The 27,472-nt window shown below is 40.1% G+C and overlaps 1 protein-coding gene across 1 annotated transcript in view; it reads left to right on the forward strand.

The window, feature by feature from the left end:
* LOC134803703 (multidrug resistance protein homolog 49-like) overlaps window positions 1-27,472 on the forward strand; it is a 78,011-nt gene that overhangs the window by 25,045 nt on the left and 25,494 nt on the right. Inside the window, exons 2-13 of the mRNA XM_063776503.1 lie at window positions 16,217-16,407; window positions 17,371-17,515; window positions 18,641-18,741; window positions 19,797-19,968; window positions 20,099-20,223; window positions 21,620-21,815; window positions 22,645-22,869; window positions 23,386-23,572; window positions 25,342-25,484; window positions 25,798-25,947; window positions 26,564-26,622; window positions 27,037-27,171. Coding sequence (XP_063632573.1) covers window positions 16,217-16,407; window positions 17,371-17,515; window positions 18,641-18,741; window positions 19,797-19,968; window positions 20,099-20,223; window positions 21,620-21,815; window positions 22,645-22,869; window positions 23,386-23,572; window positions 25,342-25,484; window positions 25,798-25,947; window positions 26,564-26,622; window positions 27,037-27,171 — 1,829 coding nt within the window. The remainder of the gene's footprint in view (window positions 1-16,216; window positions 16,408-17,370; window positions 17,516-18,640; window positions 18,742-19,796; window positions 19,969-20,098; window positions 20,224-21,619; window positions 21,816-22,644; window positions 22,870-23,385; window positions 23,573-25,341; window positions 25,485-25,797; window positions 25,948-26,563; window positions 26,623-27,036; window positions 27,172-27,472) is intronic.

Consider the following 27,472-nt stretch of genomic DNA (forward strand, 5'->3'; position numbering starts at 1 on the left):
CTATTGTATTGTCCACAGAAGTGACCCTTTATGACCCATTTCAGCAAATTGTTGTAGATTATAGAGGAATGTTTACAAATAAGTTAAATAATCCAATCAACCTCAGCAGTAAGTTCGCATGCCGCGCCAGCCCTGAGACGATGCCGCGTTTGACATGATCCTAGGTCATGGTTATTATACTTATCTATATTGTTAACACTGACAAGGCTTTCCACGGTCCCACGATCATCTATGAATAATGTGAAATGAAAGGTCTGTGAATACTTTTCTTTTTATCTCGCTCTTTGCCTAGCCACATCCCATTTCATTTGGGGTCGGCTCTCCTCGTCAATCTTCGCCATAATCTTTGGTTTTGGGTCGTCGTGTCATTAATTTGGGCTTTGGAAGACCCCCCTACGTTTGTAGGGGGGTCTTCCACGCTTCCTCGAACCGGTGTTTATATTGAGGACTTTTCTGGTCATGTGATCCTCGGGCCTCCTCATTACATTCATACGAATACTTTTCTTTTTATACAGGATGAAATTGTTCTTCTTCAGTCGGTCCTCAATACTGAGGATCGTGACATCATATCCTTCTGTTGAAGACCATGTTTCTCCATAGGGTTCTGCTCCTCGCTAAGCGCATGGCCTCGTGCAGTTTTAATTGCATAAGTGCCGTAATTTGAGCACACCATCTAGTAGGAGGAGGGCCCTGAGGTCTCGTGCCTTCAACTTTGCCCGTCATTACTCTGAAATTGATATCTCTGACCATACTCTGAGGGGTGAATAATTAGGTCATACTTAACAACTTTTACTATGGGGCCAACCCTAAAACCGCGAAAAAAAAAATCGGAAAATCAGAGTCAATGTTTTCTATAGAATAGCTGATTTTTTTCGCGATTGCAGAGTTGGCCCCGTAGTAAAAGTTGTTCAGTATGACCTACATATCCACCCCTCAGACTATGGTCAGAGATAAAAATTTCATCCTGTATATCATCTTATCCTTTTCACCTCTTTTATTTAATAACAAAACTTCGCCTTTGTACTAATAACGAATGTTTTTTCCTGTTTTTATTTTTATTTTTGTACAATAAAGTGTTGTATTACTATATTAAATATATTAAAACTGGTCACTCACGCATTTTAAGTCGAATTTTGCTCTACATGTTTCTCTCCGTAACGAGAATCTTCAACGGAAGCGCGCGTTGGCTTACCGACACAGACTCGACGCTATGCAGCGAAACATGTCGAACAACCTTAAAAATACATGAGTGACTTGTGTTAATATATTTAACACGTTTTCACTACGAGTCACCGTACCGTATACAATGAGTAAACATGACTAGCGCCTTTACCTTCGTCAGATACTTATCGATCCGAAATGTACAGGAACGACTTGCCACCGCACCGTTATATAAAAAGGCCTTGTTTACAAGGTGTGGCGTGCAGTGAAGAAAATGTAACAATAGGTTCATTTTCCGCACTACGCCGGAATCAATTATTGCCGGCCTCCTAGTCTAGTAATTAAAAATTAAATATTATTTATAAACTGAAATAGAGAATTTATAGATAGTTTGTAATTTATATATAGTAAATACTAGAAGAGAGAAGTCACTGGCGTTACCTGTGATCGGAGGATTCCCGTGAAGCTTAAGGGCCTAGTCTATAAGAGCATAATAAGACCGGTTCTGACCTATGGGAGTGAAACATGGGCTATGACGCAGAGCCATGTCCGATCTGTCCAAGTCGCCGAAATGAAGATGCTCCGGTGGATGCACGGGGTAACGAGGCTCGATAAGATACGCAACGAGTACGTTCGCGGTAGCCTCGGAGTACGTGATATCGCCGATAAGCTACAAGAGAGCCGACTGAGATGGTTTGGGCACGTAAAAAGAAGACCTCCTGATTACATCGGGAATGTTGCTATGGATCTGAACATTGTCGGCTCCAGAGGAAGAGGAAGACCGAAGATGAGATGGGCAGACACCATAGCAAAAGACATGAGGGCCTGCGACGTTTCAGTAGACGACACGTCCGATCGCGCGAAGTGGAGAGAAAAGACCAGAAAAGCAGACCCCACAATCAGATGGGAATAATAATGATGAGGAGAGAGAGAGAAATACTAGAAGAGAGGCCTAAGCTATGCTCAGCAGTGGGCGATGGAGGGCTTGATGAAAATCGTGACGTCGTACAAGTTATGAATGAACAGATTACAACTGACCTGAAAGATTAATTGTACTTCTGTGGAAAATCGTTCGTTAGTTCATTCATTACATTACTAATCACTTAAGTTCATGAATGGCATTCCTCGTAATTGGGACAATCGTAAATGCCGAATAAATGAGGATAATGGTTGGTGAAGGTTGCCTTTGACGTAACGTTCTTTAAAAGGTAATAAGTAAATTGACGACCGGTCTAGCCTAGTAGGTATAGTGACCCTACCTGCGAAGCCGATGGTCCTGGGTTCGAATCCCAGTAAGGGCATTTATTTGTGTGATGAACACTAATTAATATTTGTTCCTGAGTCATGGGTGTTTTCTAGGTATTTAAATAAATAAATATTAGGGGACCCTTTAACACAGATCAACCTAGCCCCAAACTAAGCAAAGCAAAGCATAGTACAAGCTTTGCTTAGTTTGGGGCTAGGTTGATCTGTGTAAGAGGTCCACTAATATTTATTTATTATTATTTATTTAATATCAAAATTGTTAAACTTTTGGGACCAAATAGAAATGTAAGTAAACACCTATTAATTAAGACCACTAGCAAATACTAGCAGAACCTTTTTTTAATCATGTAAACAACGGAGTCTTTTTCATGGTAGTTAGTGGAGAAATGAAAAACAAAATTCAACCAATCCTGGTGCAAAAAAACCAAAAAAAGAGCTTACCTACTGTGAGACTATAGTTCGTTTTTTTAGCATTAGAAATAAGATAAACAATCTTGATGTGTTTTTTAATTGAAAAACACATTTTAAGAATCGGTCACGGCAAATATGTAACAATTAATGAATCTAACACGATTATTTATATTCTTCTGCTTTCATAAGTTATAATAGTAACTGGTTTTTAAAAAGCATTTTTCAATTAAAAGACTTGTCAAGATCGCTTACCTTCTTTCTAATGCTAAAAAAATAAACTATAGATCGATTTATGTGAGATGTTCCGTATAATATTTATTTATCATCATCATACTCATCACTTCGATCACACTCGTATTGTAGACTAATACAGCTAACTACAATTAGAATCGTTGCAAGTAAATCACAAAAAACAGGGAAGTGAGTTTACCAAGAATAGCGCTCACTTTTACTGCGCGTGGCAATCTATTTTAATTACACTTTTTGTTTTAGTTATTTTAATTGTGGTCAGTTTTAGTTTTATATTCCTGCCGGCGTATTATGGATAGCTTTATCCATCTTTATCCACGTGATAAAATAACTGTCACTTTTTAACACCGTGGGATAGAAAGTGACGGACACCGTTTTATCACGCTGTCACGTAGACAAGAACGACCATCATATCCATACTGTTCTTGTTTTATAAAATACATGCCTTTCATCCCTTTTTGTCTGACAACTGTAAATATAAATTAGACATAATTCCGAGTATCTCGAGCTGATTCATTTTGGCCTATTTTCAGTCAAAGAGTTATTGATAGGTAGTAATAAAAAATATACCTAGTGCAGCGACAGAATATATGTATAGACGAAGTTTTAGTAAGTACATTTAAAGCTTCGAACAACGGTCCATTTATGACCTACATTTATTTGACATATAACTATCACTGACAATGAGTCGCAATTCCATTATTTGTTTAATAAAAGTCACTGAATGAACGAATGGACTAGTAAAGCTGGCCTTGACACTTCATATTAATAGAGTTCAGTTCTTCATTCTAATCAAACTATTTTCATCTAATTACATCAGTTCAGCGGTTTAAGCGTGAAGAGGCAGCAGACAGAATGACAGAGTTCTTTCCACTTATAATATTAGCTGGGATTCGAACTTATATTAACGACGACCGGTCGGTCTGGCCTAGCGGGTAGTGACTTTATACTATAAGTACCTACATTTATTATTATACTCTTTGGTAGTGACCCTGCCTGTGAAGTCGATGGTACTGGGTTCGAATCCCGGTAAGGGCATTTATTTGTGTGATGAGCTGATGACCATAATTATATATTTGTTCCTGAGTCATGGATGTTTTCTATGTATTTAAGTATTTGAAAATCATAGTATATACCTATCGTTGCCAGAGTACCCACCCACAACACAAGCCTTCTTGAGCTTACCGTGGGCTTAGTCAATTTGTGTAAGAATATCCCTATAATATTTATTATTTATTTAATAATATTTATATTACCGAGCCGTAGGTAAGTATCGGTGATGTCGTTGAAAATGAATATTTTAAACAGAACACAAAGACAGATCAAAATCACTCACATTTAAATACCTATATCAATTATTATTCCAACTGTCCCGTGTGCTATATTTACGTGGTCCACATACATATTTCCTACTACCATGCTTTACAAAATTAAACTCTAAAACCATATCTTAAAGTTGAACACTGATTAGCAATCTCAACAGGTTATGTTGTAGGTATTTTATGGAGGAATTCCCTTAAGCATATTAGTCATACAGTTTAATCGAACTTAGACTTTATTGCTACTGAATAAAGAATACCAATAATCAGTTGAATGTTGATGTTTTTTGTTTCGAATGCAAATGATCTGGTGTAATAGACCACACACGTGTCGTTATGGTTTGTTTAGCGATCATTTTACGTAAATAAATATTAGATTGTTTCCTATGGTTTTTACGATTGTAAAACTTAAGTTAAAAAGTGGGTATGACCCTGCCTGTGAAGCCGATGGTCCTGGGTTCGAATCCCAGTAAGGGAATTTATTTGTGTGATGAGTTGATGACACAGATATTTGTTCCTGAGTCATGGTTGTTGTCTATGTATTTAAGTATTTATATATTATATTATATCGTTGTCTGAGTACCCACAACACAAGCCTTCTTGAGCTTACTGTGGGACTTAGTCAATCTGTGTAAGAATGTCCTATAATAATAATATTTAATAATATTTAATATTTATTTATAATATAAGCAGTGGGGAGACACTCCTCCTTTCGGGCATTCTCGGCTTCATTCGGCTCAGCATTGCTCCGAGCAATTATTAGGGTCGGCACCACTTGAGGTCCTATTACGTGCACGGCCATAGATACTTAGTAGGTATTTATTCTGTGATTTAAGTGACAGCTGTCTAGGTGTACAGTCAGACTAGTCAGAGCCACCAATTTTATTGGTTAATTGTGATACACACAGATATTTCCATTCACTCATTCATTCCATTCGTGCCAGCTCTTGTGAATCGACCTGTACGTCACCAGCGGTTTTTTGCTATATGTTCTGAGTAGCAGGTTGACGTGTATTTTAATAATTTATTAGCAGGTGACTTGTTCCGGTGATTGCCCGGCCCCGTGGACATTCAAACGTAAACGTCACCGAAACTGGAATGATTTGATTAACACGAAATACGAGGAAACGAATTATTTTATTGTTTATTGTTTATTCATTAGTTTACCATTGTACCTGAACAGCTAGAGCCACAGCGGAATTAATTGGAAGACAGCAATACTTATAAATAGCTAAATATGTACATAAGGCTATGCATAAAGTACAAAACTATTTTTACATTTATCATATACATAATATAATTTTGACACAAGGGGCCATCCATTAATTACATCACACGTTTAGGGGGAGGGAGGGGGTCAAGAAAATGTGACATGTTGTGACAAGGGGGAGGGGGGAGTCATAAACTTTGTGACGTCACTTTAACTTCATCAGTAACCGAAAATGTATTTAAATTATTTTATACGCTTATTATTTTAATTATCATTTAAATAACAAGGTTTTCAAAAGATAATCGTTTTTATTCGTTTTGGGTTATCAAATTACTAATATTTCTTTTGTCAAAAATATTTTGATAAAATATTAAATAAATATTTGCCGATTTCGTTGAAGAAATGTGACCAAGTGTGACAAGGAGGGGGGGAGGGGTAAAAAAACCTAGAAATTCGTGTGACGTAATTAATGGATGACCCCCAATACGTATTTACCCAGTATCTACTCTTAAGATTTGTAACTTGTACCAGAGCTGCCAGTTTTCTGTACTTTTTTATTTTTGAGGGAACTCAAATCTTATTGACATACACATAGCGATTTTTATATTTTCATCAATAAACCAGCCTTAAAAAAGAGCCAGTTCTAAATTTGGCTTGACACCGATTTCAAACATATCTGTCGCTTATAAATGGGGAAAATATTTTATTTTATCTGTTTTCATTTATTCTGTTACTGACAAAATTGGTTTAAGTATAGTCGACGTCAAAGATATGTTCACACTTTTGCACTCCTTTCTAATAGGCGAAAAATATAAACATACCTTTGACTTCGACTGTACCAGACTATATACCACGGACGTAATAACAAACGATGATTCGTGTGAATCTTTGTTTTTTAAGTAAACAGGAAATCGGTTTTTTACGAATTCCTGCTTACATTTAGGTACTGACAAATCATGGCCACCAAAACTACGAGTGATTATATAATTAGGTAAGTATTAATTATTGCGATGTTCCACAAGGCGCTCGGCATTATCGGCAACCGGCTGAGGGAGGCAACGGGCGACCCCCGCGCGGGCAGTTTTCTCGCGCAGATAATTGCAATCGCATTCCAGCGCGGGAACGCTGCCTGCGTGTTGGGCACCCTCCTGAGGGCACCAAATTTTGAAAGGTATTTTTACGATTGAAATTACGACGTTGAAATGATACTACTTGCTCGGAGTATAGATCTATATTGTCTAAAATAACATAAGTAGCAGCTTATATAGTGGAGTGGTACATATGTCGTAGGCAGATCGTACGATCAGGCAGATCGTAATGTTCCTGTGTAATGTTTTGACGATAGTCACATCAAACCAATATATAGGTAGGATAGGTTCGTTAGGCTGCTTCAGATGCCCGAAGGGCAAACTGCCCAGAAATAGGAGCCCCGCGTAGCGGGGCTCCGTCGACTCAGGGAACGAGTCAAAGATTTTCACGTTTCACGATATGCCTAGGAATTTCACGATATGCCTGATCTTACGATCGGCCGCCGACACATACACGTGTGTCAGCAATGTTAAAAAAAATATATTTTATTAATAGTTAGTTTCAGTTTTATATTCCTGTTCATGTCCTTCAATAATTTATATTGATACTTAATGTTTTAATGGAAATAAATTCATTAAAGTCTTTGCTAAAACAGTATTAATTAAATCAGTAAGAAGTACGTTATAGTCTACCCTATATAGCTATGTGGCTCAAATTGCTAAAAATACATTGTCACTTTTTCAGTGAATGAGCGGATTCATATTTAAAAAAAATCTGTAATCGGTAAGTGATTGGTATGTGATATTAGACTCGTTATAAATAGCGCTAGCAAGATGCTTAGTCACTTAGGCATCACTTCGGTCAATCACTCTCATAAGAAAAGAGTGATAAAAAATAATCTGTTAGACAAAAAGTGATTATTTATACGTTGATTATAACCGTTTTTAGGGTTCCGTACCTCAAGGAAAAAACGGAACCCTTATAGGATCACTCGTGTGTCCGACCATTCCCCCCCCCCTCTTTATCTCTGAAACTACTGGGTCTAAAATTTTGAAAAAATACACATAATAGTACTTTAGCTAAATATATGACAGGAAAACCTATTAGAAATGTGCAGTCAAGCGTGAGTCGGACTTATGTACGGAACCCTTGGAACGAGAGTCCGACTAGCACTTGACCGGTTTTTTAGTACCTAAGGCGGTTGGTCCATCTCACTAACTATATGCACACATGGTTCTAATTTTAAACGGCTTTAGATTCTCGTGCCAACTAGGTCTTCTTTTTCTTTTTGGTGTTAAATAAATATTCTTTCTTTCTTCTTTAAATTGAGACAACATTTTTATTGAACCTAATTATCCAAGTTTCATTGTAATTTAAATAAAACGAGAAAAAACCGGCCAAGTGCGAGTCGGACTCGCGCACGAAGGGGTCCGTACCATTACGCAAAAAACGACAAAAAAATCACGTTTGTTGTATGGGAGCCCCACTTAAATATTTATTTTATTTTGTTTTTAGTATTTGTTGTTATAGCGGCAACAGAATACATCATCTGTGAAAATTTCAACTGTCTAGCTATCACGGTTCTCGAGTTACAGGCTGGTGACAGACAGACAGACAGACGGACGAACAGACGGACAGACGGACAGAGGGTCCCGTTTTTACCCTTTGGGTACGGAACCCTAAAAAGCAGTAGGTTCAATGTCAACTGCTCCAAAACTGCTACCATAACGGCGTCTGAAGCACTACCACCAGTTTTAACATTGACATATTAACTCACGTTTAAGTAACTTACTTTCTATGCATCTCGCTCGTACTCGCATATTAGTGCAAGCGAGATGTATAGAAAGTAATTTACGTAGACGCGAGCTAATCTGTCAATGTCAAAACTGGTGGTAGCCGTACTGTAGGCATTACGTTTTTGTGGTCTCTAATAATCAATAATTCACCATCGTCACAACTCAACTTAACGAGGCACTCAGGAACCACTAAAATGTATGCTTCGATTACTTATACTTATTATGGATGTCGAGATCATTTTGAACTGGGCAGACTTACTCATTTTGTGTCGAATTAAAGTCGAATCGATTAAATATTTATGCTACATTGAATATTTTGGACCCTATATACTTGTAATAAAGTTCGAAAATGGTCGTTTAATCGGGGATCGGAATGACTCGCTTTTTACCCAGTTTCTGTGGTTTTCGCTATTGTAAGCTAGTGACGTCATATAGAGACGATTCGTCATTTAGATCGTTGTGGCGTTCCATTGACTTTTTGGAAGTATATGTACAGTCACCAGCAATAATATGTTACACAAGGAAGGCCGCAAAAATATCTGACACGGTCTTATTTGTAGTACAATAAGAGCGCGTCACATATTTTTGCGGCCTTCATTGTGTAACATATTATTGCTGGTGACTGTACAGGATGATCAATCCAAATGGGTCAGTAGAGAGAAGTCAGAAACTATGAGAGATAGCGATATCTGTTCTTAGGAACCATGGCTTCGATTTTAGATTTAATAATAATGACATTCACACTTTCATACATAACCGGGAATCGAACCTGGTCGAAGTCTCTGTAAACAATGTTAGGTATAAAAACTGCAAGTTTTTTCGTTGTTATTGTTGATGGTGCGAATCATAAGTCACAAGGAACACATTTTTAATATTGTTTAAGTAATTGAAAGAAAAACCCAACAATAAGATAGTTATTTTATTTCAGTAAATGTTCAAAATTGTAGCCATTTTCCTGGATGCAAAGATTAATTCTTTTGGGTAAAAGTTAATAAGCGTTCCGTTTTCAAATTTTAAATAAATTGGCACGCCCGCTGAACGAATGCGTTCTAATTTTAAATAAACGCAATTTGTAATGCATATAACATCGATGCAGATAAGATATGCATAAGTGGTCTATTCAGATAAATGATAAATAATGATCACTGATGCGTATTAATGACAACATTTTGCAAATTATTTAAATTGTGAGCATTTCAGTCTAATGTTTGCACATGATTTCATAGCAAAATTTAGTCCTTATACTTTCAGGATCAATTATACAAACAAATACTACACGCGATTACATAAAGAATATTGACCAGGTTCGATTCCCGGTTATGTATGACAGTTAAAAATAAAAGTATGAATGTCATTATTATTAAATCTAAAATCGATGCCATGGTTCCTAAGAACAGATATCGCTATCTCTCATAGTTTCTGACTTCTCCCTACTGACCCATTTAGATTGATCACCCTGTATAATGAGCTTTAGTGGCGAATTGGCGATTAAAAAGACAATGTAAAGTTAAGTAGTTTTATTTTATTTTATTTTAATTTGACGATCATTATGAGATATCCATGATTACCCGTATTGACATTGTATTTTCAATTTATTTTATTTGACATTGTTAAAAAAATTAGTTAATTAATCGATTGCTTATAATGGTTTTAAACTGTGTATTGCTTGACATTTGTATAACTATAATCAATTGTTATTTTCCCTACTTGACGATCATAATATAAATTCGTATAGATTAGTGCAAAATAATTTATATTGTAATTTTATATTATGAAATAAATAAATCTAAATCGTAATATTCTTATGCGTACGTAGGTATAAGAGTTTTTAATTGATACAACAAAATTGGTTGCATCGGCTCCAGAGATTGTGGTCAAATGCGGTAAGCACTAACATAAAAATATGTCATTTTGTCAAATCGTGTTGATTTTGTTTTTAACGTGATTTTAAAACAAATTATTTTATAGTAGGTACATACATATACAGTACATACATACGTTAAAATACTCCCGCTCGTTGCGAATTTTCAAACAATTTGCATTTGTATCTTGTATTATAATATTGTACTACATATATAACATATCTATAAGAACCATACTTTCAATCCATTATAGGATCTCTACAGAAGGAAGTCACATGATTTTAGCGCGTCTATTTCAGGCCCCGGCCTAATTAAATATGACATAAGACTCTCGAGACCAATTAAAAGTCCCACTTTAATACTGACAAAGTCAAATCACTTGAGCAATTACAGTGGATAACACAGCTTCGTTGGAAAACAAATAAATCTATGGTTGGAAAATTAACGCTTACTAGACGTTTGTTATGCTCTATTTTCTGAATATTATTACGAACTAAAATCTTACTTAATTTCGTTTTTTCATACGGTAATGAAAATTAAAAGCCCATCAACGGGCACACTAGCGCCACAGCTAAATAATCGTGGTTATTTAAATTTAACGAAAGATATTGAAAAAAGACGGCCGCTACGTAATGTATTGTGTATTTAAGTACCTTTTGAATACATCAAACTAGTTTAGATGTTGCTGGATTCGTCGATCTAGGGACTCAAAACAAAAACGGCCGTTTTAACTTTGGACCCATAGATTGACGAATACAGCAACATAAAAATTAGTTTGATGTATTCAAAAGGTACTTAAACACACAATACATTACGTAGCGGCCGTCTTTTTTCAATATCTTTCGTTAAATTTAAATAACCACGATTATTTAGCTGTGGCGCTAGTGTGCACGTTGATGGGCTTTTAATTTTCATTACCGTATGAAAAAACGAAATTAAGTAAGATTTTAGTTCGTAATAATATTTTTAAAATACTTTTAAAACTAAACTGAAATCTATATTACTCTATAAACAGAAGAATACTTAAGCACCCTTGAAACACCTATTGAATAGTACCTAAGAGTAATTTTTCATGTCTTGCCCTAGCTAATAGTTTTATTTTATTTTTTTCCCTCGCCTTTTTCTCATGCCATCGCCATTTGCTAAGTTAACTTAGATTTAGTTATTAGTAGATTTCATAAAAACACTTGTTTTATATTTTTTTATTATATTTTAATATCTTATATATAATTAGGGGTGAACTGAAAACCAGCGCTGTGACAGCTAGTCTGTAACACAGCAAATGCTGAGTCCATCCCTATTGTCACACTATTGGTTGTTTATAAGTTATAACATAAGTAAGAACGAGTATATTAGACTTAAGAAATTAATGTCAAACTATGTTAATTTAATTGTTGCTAGTTCAACATGTATTTTTGTTTGTTTTACTTTTTTATCGTCTTTGTTTTCTTGTATGTGTGTGGCAATAAATAATTCTTATTCTTATTCTTATTCTTATTATTTCTGTTATTTTCATCGGTAAATACTCTTATAAATTAAGAGTCATAGAACCACCAGGTCTTGCTTGTTCACTTGACATTACATAACCGAAGGTCAAGTGCGTGTTACAGCTCCATAAAGAAAGCTCGATAGCTTAAGACCCTGACCTTGCGTTACGTGACCGCCCAAGGTCGACTGGAAGAGATCCCCCTTTGAGATAAGTTTGATAAAACTTGGCTAAAAACGCCAGCGTTTTTCTCACATATAATTAATTATATTCATTAACATTTAATGTAGCATTTTACACTTTTTTTAGTATAAATGAATTAATATTTTAAGTAATTTCAGGGTGTTAATAAGTTAGTAACTGCTTATTAATTTGTTTTTTAATGTAAATTAGATGTAATTATTCGAAAAAGCCGACAAAAGTGTTATTAAAATCACTATTAAATACTTATTTGAAAGATAAAATGGTAGGTAATTAAAATTGTATCGGTATGTTAGTGTGAAACTTAATATTTATAAAGACATAAGTATTTATTTCAAAATGTCCTTAGGTATTTAGGTGGGGGTTAGTCAGGGTAGTTAGGTAAGTATTTTCTTTACCTAACAAAAGCTGTGTTACAGTGGTGGATTTTGTGGGGGAGGGGGGGGGAGAACCCTCTGAGACGTAAGGAATATATAATTCGATGCCCACCTAATTGTACTTTGAATTTACTTACCTATTACATTTGTATGAAGAAACGGTGGTCTACTTCCCTCTTAACAAGTAAAATCATCCATATTATGAATCATTCAATTGTTTATAAATGTGATTGACCCTTTTAATTGTTTCGCAGGATTCAATGCGATGTTTTATTATTATTTCTTAGTTTCCTTGACGTTCTGAGAAATAATAAAACTAATTGAATAAGTACCTACAATAATTTAAATCATTATACCTTATTAAAGATAAATATATATTTTTTTAAAGATATTTTGTTTCAAGTACCCTACGAGTAGAGGTAATTGATCTTAAGATTGTTTGTGATTCCATCTCTATAGTTCATTATGATTTCAACTCTATGTATTAACTTCATTATCAACAATTTCCTTTTTATTTTTATTGACCGAGCTTCAGCGAAGGTCTCCGTTTCAGCTTGGACAAATATTCCTTTGAGTCGTATATCTGGACATCGATCTGAGAGTAGAGCATTTGGTAATGTTCTCCTATAAATATCGCAATTGTCGCAATTCTTAACTGTTAGATAAAAAATTTGATACATAGAAAACAATGAATCTTAGTATATATTTATCTACATAAATACCTATGTATTGTCGCATAAGTACCCATAGACTTTGCTTAGTTTGAGACTAGGGGGCTATTCATAAATTACGTCATTTCAAATTAGGGGGGGGGGGTCTGAAGATCGGATGACGGTAGCATGAAGTAGGAGGAAATGGCGTAATTTATGGACAGCCCCTAGGTCGATTTGTGTACAGTCGAAGAAATTAATTTCCACCCATTTTTTACTTTGTCTCTGTGATAACATAGTATGAGGCTTAATTGGTTTACTCAATAACATAACTTATAAACTATTATTAAAATAGTTATTGTTTTAATAACATTTTTAAAACATAATAAAAACACTAAAAACTTATAAATAAATAAATTACCTAAGTCGTAGTCGCTCGGTAGGGTGCCCAGGAGGCTGGCCGCATTGCTCCGCTGGATGGCAATGCTGATCCTTTGGGCAAAATATTGGCCAGTAAGTATACACTAAATAAATTAAACTAATAAAATAAATAGGGCAGAGTGGCGCTCTCTTGTGTCAGAGGCCAAGATCCTCTTTGGGTCACTAAGCCAGTGATGTACCTACCTATGTGTATGTATGTATGTATGTATGTAATAAAATAAATAAAACTTACCCACCTATCTTAGGTCCCCCTGACTTGTCAGGCTGGCTACATTCCCATCTAGCTACTTTCATATTGAGTGTCACTGTAACAAGGTAAATGGGTCGTAATAGTTATTTGTACAACAAGAGATCAAAGTTTGATATTTCTTCGAGTGCTTATTTTGAGTCCCGTGCAAGCGAAAGATTCTATAATAGATGAATCTAATTTAGAATCTTGAGCGTAGTAAGGGATTCAAAAGCGCACGAGATGTAAATAACTTTGATCTCGTGTAGTACGTACACAAAATTTTTCACCCTAAGCAGTGAGAACATACCTAGAGGGACAGAGATAATAGAACCCAAGTATATCGAACTTGTATTAGACCCCGCATGTTGAAATGACATTTGACTATAAAGGTCACTTGAATGTCATTTTGTCTCACTCAGTGAGCAAAATCGCATTTTGCTCACTGAGTAAGACACACTCAGTGAGCAAAATGACTCAGTGAGCAAAATCGCATTTTGCTCACTGTTTTTAAGAAGCAAAGTACCCTTGTTCGAGCTGCTGAGGTGAAAATTAAATTTTTCGACTATACAATTGTTCCCAAATATCAATTTATTATATAGCAGTCCTTGTCCTTGGCTATACATATAGTGACATATTCGCCTTGGAGATGACGTGCTGGGAAAGGTCGGCATCTGATACGGACAGACAGACAGACGTTCGTGGGAAGCATTGTTGGTAGGCTTGTGCGAAAACTCAAGTACGTGTTATTATCGTATTTTTTATCTAAGGTTAGTGTCACGAGTTCTCGCGAAATATGACATGACTGTTAGCCTTACATAATTATTTATCATTACAATATTTTTCGACTTCCGGTTCGAGCGCCATCTTGACTGCACGCGGCGAGATTAATTGATTTGTTTTTTGCTCATTAATATTGTTTAAAGTGTAATATCGATAGCCTATTATACAGTAAACTAATGTGGTAGTGTGCAGTGAATGGAGAATTTATCTTGAAGCTCGTTTATCCACCATTTTGGAGTCTACGGCCGGTTGTCCACGTGTTTCTTGTAAAGCCCGCTATCGCTTTACAAGAGCTAAATCACCGTACACTGTCTTGTACTAACCGTACAATTTCAATCGTTTTACCCTGCTACTACGACCTTGACACTGGCGAAATAATGGGCTGAAGCCATAATTTTAAAAGAATGAATGAACAATATTTTTCACATAGGTATAGTTGCTCAAGCAAATATTGTCAGTAGAAAAAGGCAGTAAATTTATAGTTCGTTTTTTTAGCATTAGAAAGAACTTGCAAGAAGATAAGCGATCTTGACATGTCTTTTAAAAAAAACGCTTTTTAAAAATCAATAACTATTACTTATGAAAGCAGAACAATATAAATGATTGTATTAGATTCATAATTGTTACATATTTGCCGTAACTTATTTTTAAAACGTGTTTTTCAATTAAAAGACACATCAAGATTGTTTACCTTATTTATAATGCTAAAAAAACGAATTATAAAAAATGTAGGCGCGAAGGGCTATCGTCCCATAGAAAATTTGAATTTCGCGCCTTTTTCTACTGATAAATATTGCTTGACCAACTTTAGCTTGTAAGCTATACCGTCTTTAGGTTTTAGGTCTACCATAAGGGCACACGGGGCCCGTGCCCAGCGCCCCCATCCTCAGGGGGCACCGAAGGACAGACAGTAACAGTATATTTGATTACCCATACCATATTAAATATATTATCATTTAAGTACATTGTTTTGGTTTTATAAGTAAGTAATAGTAACTATTTAATTAAAGCGTTTTTCAATAAAAATATAGACACGTTTTAATGCCAAAACTTCCATGAGACACAGACATATTAAATATATATTGAGAACGGGTCACTCACGTTTTTTTTTACTTAAAATACGTGAGTGACCCGTTCTCAATCTATTTAAAAAGACACGTCAAGATTGTTTACCACATTTCTAATGCTAAAACAACGTGGTAACAGTAAGTAACAGTGTGACTATCTCTAAATTAATTCGATTCGGTCTGGATTCGGTTAAATATTTCCTCGCGTGTTCATAATTACTTCGTTATACCATGTTATATTTACGCTGTGAAGCATTTCTTCACTTTTTGCGTTTATTTTTCTTCTTCTTCCTCCCGCTATCCCTGCCGCGGCTCATGGGAGCCTGGGGTCCGCTTGGCAACTAATCCCGAGAATTGGCGTAGGCACTAGTTTTTACGAAAGCGACTGCCATCTGACCTTCCAACCCAGAGGATAAACTAGACCTTATTGGGATTAGTCTGGTTTCCTCACGATGCTTCCTTTCTGTTCCTTTAGCTTGGAAGGATCGTGAGGAAATAAGTGCATACCATCTGCGAAGAAATTCAAAGGTGTATGTGAAGTCCCCAATCCGTATTGGGCTAGCGTGGGGACTATAGCCCAAGCCCTCTCGCGCATGAGATGCCTGTGCCCAGCAGTGGGACGTAGGTATATAAATGGAATATAATTTAATTTAATTTTAAATTCCGTGTTTGTTTGTTACAGTGGCGCTACGCGACACCTGTAGAGCGGCTCGCCACATGCCTGGGCGTGCTGGCGTCGTGGCTATGCTCGTGCGGGCTCGTGCTAGCCGTGCTAATATACGGGGAGCTGACAGCCCTGTTCGTAGCGAGACACAAGGCAGCGAGGGCCACGTCACCAGCAGTGTTACACTTGTTCCACGGTGGGAGAGAAGTGTAAGTACAAATACCAGTAGCTGTAAAACTTGCGGGTCCATAATCCTTACGATAAATTAATCGGTTCAAAAGTTATACATAATTACAACGGTGTGCTCACAGCCTCACATGCCCGCAATGTTCGCGAACTTTTGGTAATAAGGTCGGCTACGTCAGCCACTTGCGAGCACACCAGAGACAGCAACGGAGTTGATAGCAGTCACCGTGGCCGAATCGGCCATGGAGTTATTTTAATTATCGTACCTGCTCACAAAATTTCACGGAAATTGGCTGAGAAATGCCTAAAGGAGAACAGCCGAACATACAAAAGCATATTTGCTTAAGCTGCAACGGAAACGCTTCACGATCACTTGGTTAACAATTTAACTTTGCTTCAAACTTAATGACAACTTAGTACCTACAGCGAGCTGCGAGTTTGCATGGACATAATATGAATAAATTCAATCAAAAGTGACCGTGTAGTTTTACGGCTGTGTGTATGTACAGTAAGCATCATTATCCCGATCCTGGGCTAGTCTCATCCAAAAGTGCCCCGCGATTTTTCGAATGTCATTCACCCAACGAGCCACCAATCCGTCAACATTTTGGTCCACCTGCCATCTCTCTGCCTATACAGGCTTACAGAGACATACTCTCATCGGAGAGACATTACAGAGACATCTCTTTATGTTAAGCTATTAGAGAATGAGGTACCTATATGAGGTACCAAGATACTTTTGATAAACAAACAAAGAAGAAGACTTTTCGCCCAGAAAATCCTTCCTAAATGAGCCTTGAAAGACGCGCCTGGCGTCAGTTGGCTCGTTGGGTGGACGACATCCGAAAAATTGCGGGTCACTTACCAGATTAGCTCAGGACCGGGACAAGTGGCGTACTAAGAAAAGAGGCTTATGCTCAGCAGTGGGCGATAAAGGGCTGATATGATGATTATGAATAAGCCTTATCTTTAATATTTCCTTCCAGACCGGACGGCAACCGCTCTGATCACATGGACGCTCTAATAGAAGATTCCATAGCGTTCGCGCTGGCCAGCGTCGCCATCATGGCTTGCCAGCTCCTGGCCGCCGCCGCCGCCGTCACGCTGGCCAACTGGGCCGCTGCTAGAATGGTTAGTAATTATCTCCATGTCAGTGTTCATAACCATGGCCTCTCTACATTATCGGCGATATGCGATAGTGTAGAGGGCATACTCGACAGTCCCCGCCAGTCATCGTCTATCATCGCCTGCGACCCGTGAGTTGTCGGTTTTTTGGGCACGCATCAAAGGGCATTAAGGGAATCGCCGGGTGGTTGCGTTGTACAGCCGATCATGTGATGCTTGCACGATGATCTTGCCGATGATACTATTAACGATCATTGCCGATAGTGTAGAGGAGGCAATATAGAGATTATGTGTTCCAGTTGCTATAATCTCTCTCCGCCTTATCCCATCATTTGGGGTCGACTCTCCTAGTCCGTCTTTGCCAGGACGCTCTGTTCCGGGTCGACTCAGATGTGACATTTGCATCTTTCATGTCTTTGTTTATGGTGTCCATGCTTGGCGGGGTCTTCCTCTTCCTCTTTCAGGCGCCGGAAACATTTCGAGCACTTTTGTCGGGTCATGTGCTCGGGTGGGCGACGTATTACATACCCGTACCATCTAAGTCTACCTCCCACTAGCTTCTCTTGGATTGGTTTTATCCTGAAGCTACCACGTACGGATGATGGTGTTTCGGAAGCGATCTAGCAGCGTTTTCCAGTTGCTATTATACGTGGCAATAAATACGCCACAAGCACAAGAACCCTCTGGTGACTCGTGAAATGTTCTCGGTGTAGAGGATCCTGGGCTGCTGCTCGAATGGCCATTGGTCATAACAATTTGTGGCGTTTCTGTCACCGTCGACATCGTGCCACCTCAACAGATGGCGTTAGTATTTCCTACATCGCGCTTACGAAGTTTCGAATGTCAGTTACTATAAAGTGTCATTCTAAATATGGAACTTGCTAACTATGTAAACAAAAGTCACTAGTCAATTCATCATTATTTGACAATTTCAATATGTCGTTTTGTTTACATAGTTAGCGAGTTCCATAGAATGACACTTTATAAATACAACTTACCAATTGCGCCCTCCACAGAGTGTAACAATGTGGTTCACAAGATAATCTCTTGAGTCTAAACGGTCAGGTTAAAAAGCTTCAACTACATTAAACCTGATGTTTTTCTGACCACATTAACTATGCCATTGTGCAGGTGTCGCGGTTACGCTACCGGTTGCTGCGCTCCGTACTTCGCCAAGAGATGGCGTTCTTCGACACCAACACTACGCTCAACTTCGCCTCTGCGCTAACAGAGTAAGTGCTTAATATATTGTCTTCGAGGTTACCGCGATATTTACTCATGACATGAAATAAAACTATACATAAAAAAAAAAAGTCTTAAACTGAAATAAATGTCGTATACTAAGAAAAAGTGACCAAGGCCTCCAGTGCCCCAGGCTGGAATCGAACCAGCGTCCTCTGCTATCGCGGCAGGTGCCTATCGCGGCGGCGATAGCAGAGGACGCTGGTTCGATTCCAGCCTGGGGCACTGGAGGCCTTGGTCACTTTTTCTTAGTATATGACATTTATTTCAGTATATAATTTATATAGTAGTGTTTCTACTTGATAAAAACAAATTAAAATATTTTTCTGAAAAATAATTTAATTTGTTCAAATACTTCTAATAGTATAAAAAAATTCTTATCAGACAATTGCACTCCATAGTTATTAGTATTAACTTACAAAACTATGCAAACGGATTATATTTATAAATAGACTGATCTAAAATAACGAATCGAAAACATAAAAAATTGTAGTAAATATCCTGCATCCCTAACTGTACCTTACGTGCATAAGTGTTCATGAAACCTTTATAATTATATTAATTATACAGATGTCAGTTCCACGCCTTTTAACGCAATGGTAAACCATTGTTAAGTATTACTACAAGAGGAAATAGAATATTCATCAACCGGAGAATTATCGACAATTATAATAAACGGTACTCAAACAGAAATAGTTGGTTAATGAGACTTCGAGACCATCTTGCAACTATCTATGTACTCTTCTTCCTCGCGTTGTCCCGGCATCATGGGAGCCTGGGGGCCGATTCGCAACTAATTCTGAGAATTGGCACTAGTTTTTACGAAAGCGACTGCCATCTGACCTTCCAACCCAGAGGGGAAAACTAGGCCTTATTAGGATTAGTCCGGTTTCCTCACGATGTTTTCCTTCACGGAAAAGCGACTGGTAAAATATCGAATGATATTTCTACATAAGTTCCGAAAGCTGAATTAGCTTGTTGTACTGTATGAACTGGATAATTAATGGAATTTTTGACAAGAAACTTATTAAAACCTTTTTTTCAGGGACATGGATAAATTCCGAGGAGGCGTGGGTGAGCACGTGGTGATGACGTCATATCTCGCCGGCTCTGTCGTCGCGGCAGCTTCTCTCTCGCTCTACTACGGGTGGCAGCTGACTCTGGTCGGCCTAGCCATAGTTCCTATAGCTATTCTAGTCGCCGCTACCGTTGCTAAGGTAATTTGCACCGTGAGGTTGAAGACATAGTTGACTTTGGCAAGTGTTTTTTTAGTTCTAGAAACCTTTTAAGATGAGCTAAGCCTACAAATAATATTTTAATGAATTACATTTAATATTAACATTTCAGTACCAAACACGATGTTCGGCGGAAGAAGTGGCGGCGTACGGCGCCGCGGGACGCACCGCCGAGGAGGCTCTCGCTGCCATCAGAACTGTGCGAGCTTTGGGAGGCGAAGAGGTTGAAGTACAACGGTGAGTGTCCTAGACCCGTGTATGGCTTCCCACTGAGGAGATGAGAGACGCACGGCCGAGGAGGCTCTCGCTGCCATCAGAACTGTGCGAGCTTTAGGAGGCGAGAAGGTGGAGGTACAACGGTGAGTGTCCTAGACCCGTGTATGGCTTTCCGCTGAGGATATGAGTGACGCACGGATGAGGAGGGTCTCGCTGCCATCAGAACTGTGCGAACTTTGGGAAGCGAAGAGGTGGAGGTGCAACGGTGAGTATCTTAGACCCGTGTATGGCTTTCTACTGAGGAGATGAGAGACGCACCGCCGAGTAGGCTCTCGCTGCCATCAGAACTGTGCGAGCTTTGGGAGGCGAGGAGGTGGAGGTGCAACGGTGAGTGTCCTAGACCCGTGTATGGCTTTCCACTGAGGAGATGAGAGACGCACAGCCGAGGAGGCTCTCGCTGCCATCAGAACTGTGCGAGCTTTAGGAGGCGAGGAGGTGGAGGTGCAACGGTGAGTGTCCTAGACCCGTGTATGGCTTTCCGCTGCGGAGATGAGAGACGCACGGATGAGGAGGGTCTCGCTGCCATCAGAACTGTGCGAGCTTTAGGAGGCGTGGAGGTGGAGGTACAACGGTGAGTGTCCTAGATCCATGTATGGCTTTCCACTGCGGAGATGAGAGACGCACGGATGAGGAGGGTCTCGCTGCCATCAGAACTGTGCCAGCTTTAGGAGGCGTGGAGGTGGAGGTGCAACGGTGAGTGTCCTAGACCCGTGTATGGCTTTCCACTGAGGAGATGAGAGACGCACAGCCGAGGAGGCTCTCGCTGCCATCAGAACTGTGCGAGCTTTAGGAGGCGAGGAGGTGGAGGTGCAACGGTGAGTGTCCTAGACCCGTGTATGGCTTTCTGCTGCGGAGATGAGAGACGCACGGATGAGGAGGGTCTCGCTGCCATCAGAACCGTGCGAGTTTTAGGAGGCGTGGAGGTGGAGGTACAACGGTGAGTGTCCTAGACCCATGTATGGCTTTCCACTGCGGAGATGAGAGACGCACGGATGAGGAGGGTCTCGCTGCCATCAGAACTGTGCGAGCTTTGGGGGGCGAGGAGGTGGAGGTACAACGGTGAGTGTCCTAGACCCGTGTATGGCTTTTCCATTGAGGATATGAGAGACGTACATCTCTTTCCCCGTCGTCTTTTTTCCCCTCCGCTGGATTATAGCCAATATATATATAACCAACGATATTGGTTGATGAGCCGTGGCAAAATGCCGTGACAACGCGAGGAAGATGATGATTGCTTGATTCCTCTCATCTCCCCTCGTCTCCGCCGCAGTGGAAAGACGGCCATAACATTGGTTGATTATTATAATATCTACGCAATTAATTAGTAATGTGTAAAATTCGTGTTTTCTGCTTGCAGCTACAAGCGTCTCCTTGCACCAGCCAAGGCAGCCTCATCACGGCGTGGACTCTGGGCCGGAGCGGGGTCGGGGCTGGGCTGGCTGCTGACCTACTCCCTCAATGCCGTCGTGTTCGCGTACGGGACCACCCTGTGTGTGCGGGACATGAACCTGCCTCCCGAGGAGCAGGAGTACCATCCTGGGATCATGGTCACTGTGAGTATCCGATGTCCAGCCAAGGCGGCCTCATCACGGCGTGGACTCTGGGCCGGAGCGGGGCGGGGCTGGGCTGGCTGCTGACCTACTCACTCAATGCCGTCATGTTCGCGTACGGGACCACCCTGTGTGTGCGGGACATGAACCTGCCTCCCGAGGAGCAGGAGTACCATCCCGGGATCATGGTCACTGTGTGTATCCGATGTCCAGCCAAGGCAGCCTCATCTCGACGTGGACTCTGGGCTGGAGCGGGGTCGGGGCTGGGCTGCCTGCTGACCTACTCACTCAATGCCGTTCGTGTTCGCGTACGGGACCACGCTGTGCGTGCGGGACATGAACCTGCCTCCCGAGAAGCAGGAGTACCATCCTGGGATCATGGTCACTGTGAGTCCATCATCATAAGTATCCGTAATCAGTAGTAGAACTAATGGAGTGAAGTTTCTTCAAGAGATGGGTTCTTTAAGGACAGAGCAGGTAAGTAGACTAAATATCATAATTCCAAGAGACTAGTACCTCCGCCCGGACCGTCCCACAGGTGTGCGCCTCCGGGGAAGTTAGAGCTTAAACACGACCCAATAGTAAAAGTGTCTGAGATAAGGTCACGGTGAGCCGAAGGCTGAGGTTTATCAAGTTGTATATAGGTTATTTTAAGAGTCGGTAACGGTCAAGCGGGCTGTTTATTCATTTCCCACAAAACTGGAAAAATTGGACAAATTTCTCGGCTATAATCTCTCATTTTGACTATGACCTCCCTTGAAAGACTTCCATCACTTTCTGTATCCCACACGGCAATCACCAAAACCTATCTTACAACGTATTGTTTCCCCAGGTCCTTTTCTGCACGTTCATGGCGTCCCAGAACATCGCGATGTGCCACCCCCACCTGGAGCTGTTCGCGGCCGCGCGCGGCGCCGCCGGCTCGCTGTACCGCCTGCTGGAGAGGCGGTCCAGGATCGACGCCATGTTGGATCGGGGGGAGAAGATCGACAAGCTGAGGGGGGAGGTCGTGTTTGAGGATGTCTACTTTAATTATCCGTCGAGGCCTGATGTAAAGGTTAGTGTTTTATCCATTTCTGGATACATTCTTCATCTAATACTTATCTAAATGCCCCAGATCTGGAAACTGTTCCAATAGTTGCCACCAGTAGAGATGACAATCGGTCTATCAGCTATTGGAATAAAGCTGTCAAAATTAGGTTAGACTTAGGACGTATAGGTACCATTGCAGTTTTGTGGTTTAGGTTAAAGATTTTATACTCCTCAAATATTTAAACATCTCCTAGGTGCATTGGGCATTTAACGTAATTAAAGTCAACCTCCTAGGGCCTAAGGTCCTACCACTTCTACCTATAGTATAGTACCTCTTCAGTACGATGAAATTTAAATCCTATTCAACACAACATACAGAACAGTATCGCTTTTGCTTTGTTTCCTTCAATTTTCCAACAACGCAAAATCAACTCTATTTCCTACACTATAGGTTCAAATTTAGGTAAATGCCACTAACTGTTAAAATACCAGTAATGATCTTATGCCACAGCGATGATCACAGTAACGTATTAATTCCCAGGTACTACGCGGTTTCAACCTGCGCGTGTCCCCCGGCGAGACCGTGGCCCTGGTGGGGGGCTCCGGGTGCGGGAAGTCCACAACCTTGCAGCTGCTGCAGCGGCTCTATGAGCCGGCTGGCGGCAGCGTGAAGGTGGACGGGAGACCGTTGAATGAGCTGAACATCACACACTACAGGAGGAGTATAGGTATGTGTCCTGATCTCGTGCATAGTGGGTACACTGGGGAGTGATGGATGAATGGGCAAGTCCACAACCTTGCAGCTGCTGCAGAGGCTTTACGAGCCGGCTGGCGGCAGCGTGAAGGTGGACGGGAGACCGTTGAATGAGCTGAACATCACACACTACAGGAGGAGTATAGGTATGTGTCCTGATCTCGTGCATAGTGGGTACACTGGGGAATGATGGATGAATGGGCAAGTCCACAACCTTGCAGCTGCTGCAGAGGCTTTACGAGCCGGCTGGCGGCAGCGTGAAGGTGGACGGGAGACCGTTGAATGAGCTGAACATCACACACTACAGGAGGAGTATAGGTAATCTTGAATAAATAGGCTAGATGACAAATTTTCAATTATGATATCAATCGCTCAGGTTTGTTTTTAGGATCAAATGTCAGAAATGATAGTCAAAGTGTGACAGTCGTAGGTACTTCACTCGCAAAACGCCCCTAACAAAATGATAAGTGAACATGACGTCAGGTCCTGAGAGTCCATCTTTAAGTATGGACAAAACAAGAAAATTGCGTTTTTGTCGGTGAAATATTGCGTTTATGTATATAGTTGCATACAATCTTGTTTTTTGATAAAATGTAAGGAATCGAATGGTATCATTTTACTTATTTCTTTTTTGGGAGTTAAAAAAAAACTTAAATTTTGAAACTTTCAGGTCCTGTATATTTGTATTATTTCCGTATATCATTTTAATATCTACATTATTGTAATAAATTGCTCATTTGCTATCTATTTTACTAGATTTTGTTATAAAATTCAACATGTGTCATCATCCCTATTATAAAACACAGTCCCCCGCCGCATCTGTCTGTTTATATGATCGCGATAAACTCGAAAAGTACTGAACGGATTTTCATACTTTTTTCACCTATTAATATAGTGATTCTTGAGGTTTAGATGTATAATTTATTAAGGTTTTGTGCAAATTGGTTACACTACCCGTGCGAAGCCGGGACGGGTCGCTAGTATTGAATAAAAGGATTTGTTGTAAGACGAAGGCGAGTTATTTAAACAGGTATCAAGCAACAGTCGTCTAGAAATAGTACATGGGATGATGGGAATATCAGGCTTTTTATATTTTGAACAGTTCTACCAGGATAGTACCTCGTAGTTAGTCTGCATACCTAGTCACGTAGTATGTAATTGAAATGATAACTAGAAGGCCGTTAGATGATGTCTTAGATGTCTTTAAGACTGTGACTGGAGAATGTGTTGTTAGTGGGTGGATGGACAGGATTTATTCTTCTTCAAAAGATTTCAAGTTCAAGAAATTTAGCGGCGCGTCATCGTGAACCTTGTCGGCACTCGGAATTCACCAGGAGGATATTGAGCTAGCCCAAACGGTTTAAAGGTGAGGTTAAAGGTCTTCAATATCTTCATGAAGTTTCCAATTTGTATTCAAATAGCAAGAAAACTATAGTCCGAACCTTCTCGTACAGATCATCCCGCCTTCTGCTTGTAATATTAGTTGTAAATTGTTTTAGCAGTACAATTTTCGTCAGTAGCGACACTTGTGACATCTGGTGTCAAGTAGCGCTACTGATAATTCCACTACTTGACGTTAGATGTCGACTACGAAATAAGTCGCGTTTTGGTAAGAAACCTCATGTATGGAGTTGCCACTCTTTCTTTACTTATATATCTCTATGGTACAGATCGAGTAACCCTGTGCTCCAAAGGTATGTATAGACTGGCAATGATGATCAATGAATGATGTACTTGTTACAGGCGTGGTAGGCCAGGAGCCGGTCCTGTTCGGCGGCACCATTCGCGAGAACATCGCCCTGGGCATGGACTACGTCAGCGAGGCTGACATCATCGAGGCAGCCACCATCGCTAACGCACATGGCTTTATCTCGAAACTCAAAAACGTAAGTGATTTTATAACAAATTATTTGATAAAATAATCGATAACAAACCGGCAAAGATACCTACAAGAAATTCAACCTCCAAACAATGACATTGTCGCAATCATAAATTGTACCACGCGACCAAAACATCGTAAAATTTATGGCGCTAACGCGTTTAGGTCGCGAGGTTCACGCTCCGCTTCTATGGTTTGATGCCAAAACGGCAGGAACTCGTGCCGTATAAATACTTCTCTGTGCCATCTCTATACGTTAGTAATAATAGTTCAATGGCAGAAGACCACCGTTTACTCACAAAGCTTTAATCTGTGTTCAGGGCTACGACACAGTGATCGGCGAGCGAGGCGCTTCGCTCTCCGGCGGACAGAAGCAGCGCGTGGCCATCGCGCGCGCAGTCCTCCGGAAACCCGCCATTTTGCTGCTAGACGAGCCGACTTCTGCACTGGATCCTGCTGCTGAACGACAGGTAGAGTGTATTAGTCAGATTAAACTGTTGGATTTGCGGCAATGTAGGTAATTTGAATTTTTAGAACTATAGTTAAATTCCATACTGAAGTGAACATTTTAACTATGTACCTATCTAGATTCTAGAATAATCAAATTCATTTGACTTTTGTACACGCATCTCATTCCAGCAATCTTTTACAATCATATCACACCAGAAATGACTAGGATTAAGGATACTTATGCCTTTTTTGCGTGACATTGAGTGCGTTATATTATCCAGTACGGTTACCATCGGTTTGTCACTGACATAAACGCCGTCGAGGACGTAATTTACTTTCTATACATCTCGCTCGCACTCGCATATTAGTGCAAACGGGATGTATAGAAAGTAAATCACGTTCTCGACGGCGTTTATGTCAGTGACAAACTGATGGTAACCGTACAGATCTGTGGGCGCAGCACGGTTCCATTTTTATCGTCTATCACTATGCGCGTCCCTTTCGCACTTACGCACTTGTTAGAACGTGACAGGCATGGTGACAAGGGATAAAAACGCGACTGTACTAAGCCGCCTGGATGCACATAAACATCTTGTGACTATTTAGTTGTCTATAATGTTAGGTTGTTTCTTACAGGTACAAGCAGCCCTGGATGCGGCCAGCAAAGGACGGACCACGCTTGTTGTATCACACAGGTACTTAATTATAAAGTGACCGTTTTATCCCATAAAACCCCATAAAACCAAACCCTGCGTGACATTCGACGTTTTCAATTGTCTACTTCTTCTCTATCTAAGTATATTGTGAGAATGTTGTGAGTGATAGGGAAAAAATGTCATATCATATTGTTTCTGTAGCCCGTAGGAACAGTGCACGTTGGAGAATCTGCCATCTTGTGGCCTGTGAAAAATACAAACTTGACAATGATATTTCACGCCAATAACAGGTTCTATGACTTGACAATGCACTTCATGCCAATAAATACGGGGCTCCAATGCGGCCTCCTATGTTTCACGCATAAATCATAAAAATCATAAATCATTTATTTTTCGTGATAAACTCTTCACGCACGATTCTTTTGTTTGAATTTGTTTGTATGTTTATCGCAGGTTATCAACGATAGTCAACGCAACCCGTATAGCCTACGTGGAGCACGGAGCAGTGCTGGAGCAGGGCTCACACCGGGAGCTGTTGGAGAAGAAGGGACTCTATTGGAAGCTGCTGCAAGAGGACATGAGCACAGAGTGAGTCACTACTATACGGCTGGGATGGCTTGTCACAAGCTGTCATATAGGTTGTCGGTAGTCAACGCAACCCGTATAGCCTACGTGGAGCACGGAGCAGTGCTGGAGCAGGGCTCACACCGGGAGCTGTTGGAGAAGAAAGGACTCTATTGGAAGCTGCTGCAAGAGGACATGAGCACAGAGTGAGTCACTACTATACGGCTGTGATGGCATGTCACAAGCTGTCATATAGGTTGTCGGTAGTCAACGCAACCCGTATAGCCTACGTGGAGCACGGAGCAGTGCTGGAGCAGGGCTCACA

Source organism: Cydia splendana, chromosome 27 (genome assembly GCF_910591565.1).
Source record: "Cydia splendana chromosome 27, ilCydSple1.2, whole genome shotgun sequence".
Lineage (NCBI taxonomy): Eukaryota > Metazoa > Arthropoda > Insecta > Lepidoptera > Tortricidae > Cydia > Cydia splendana.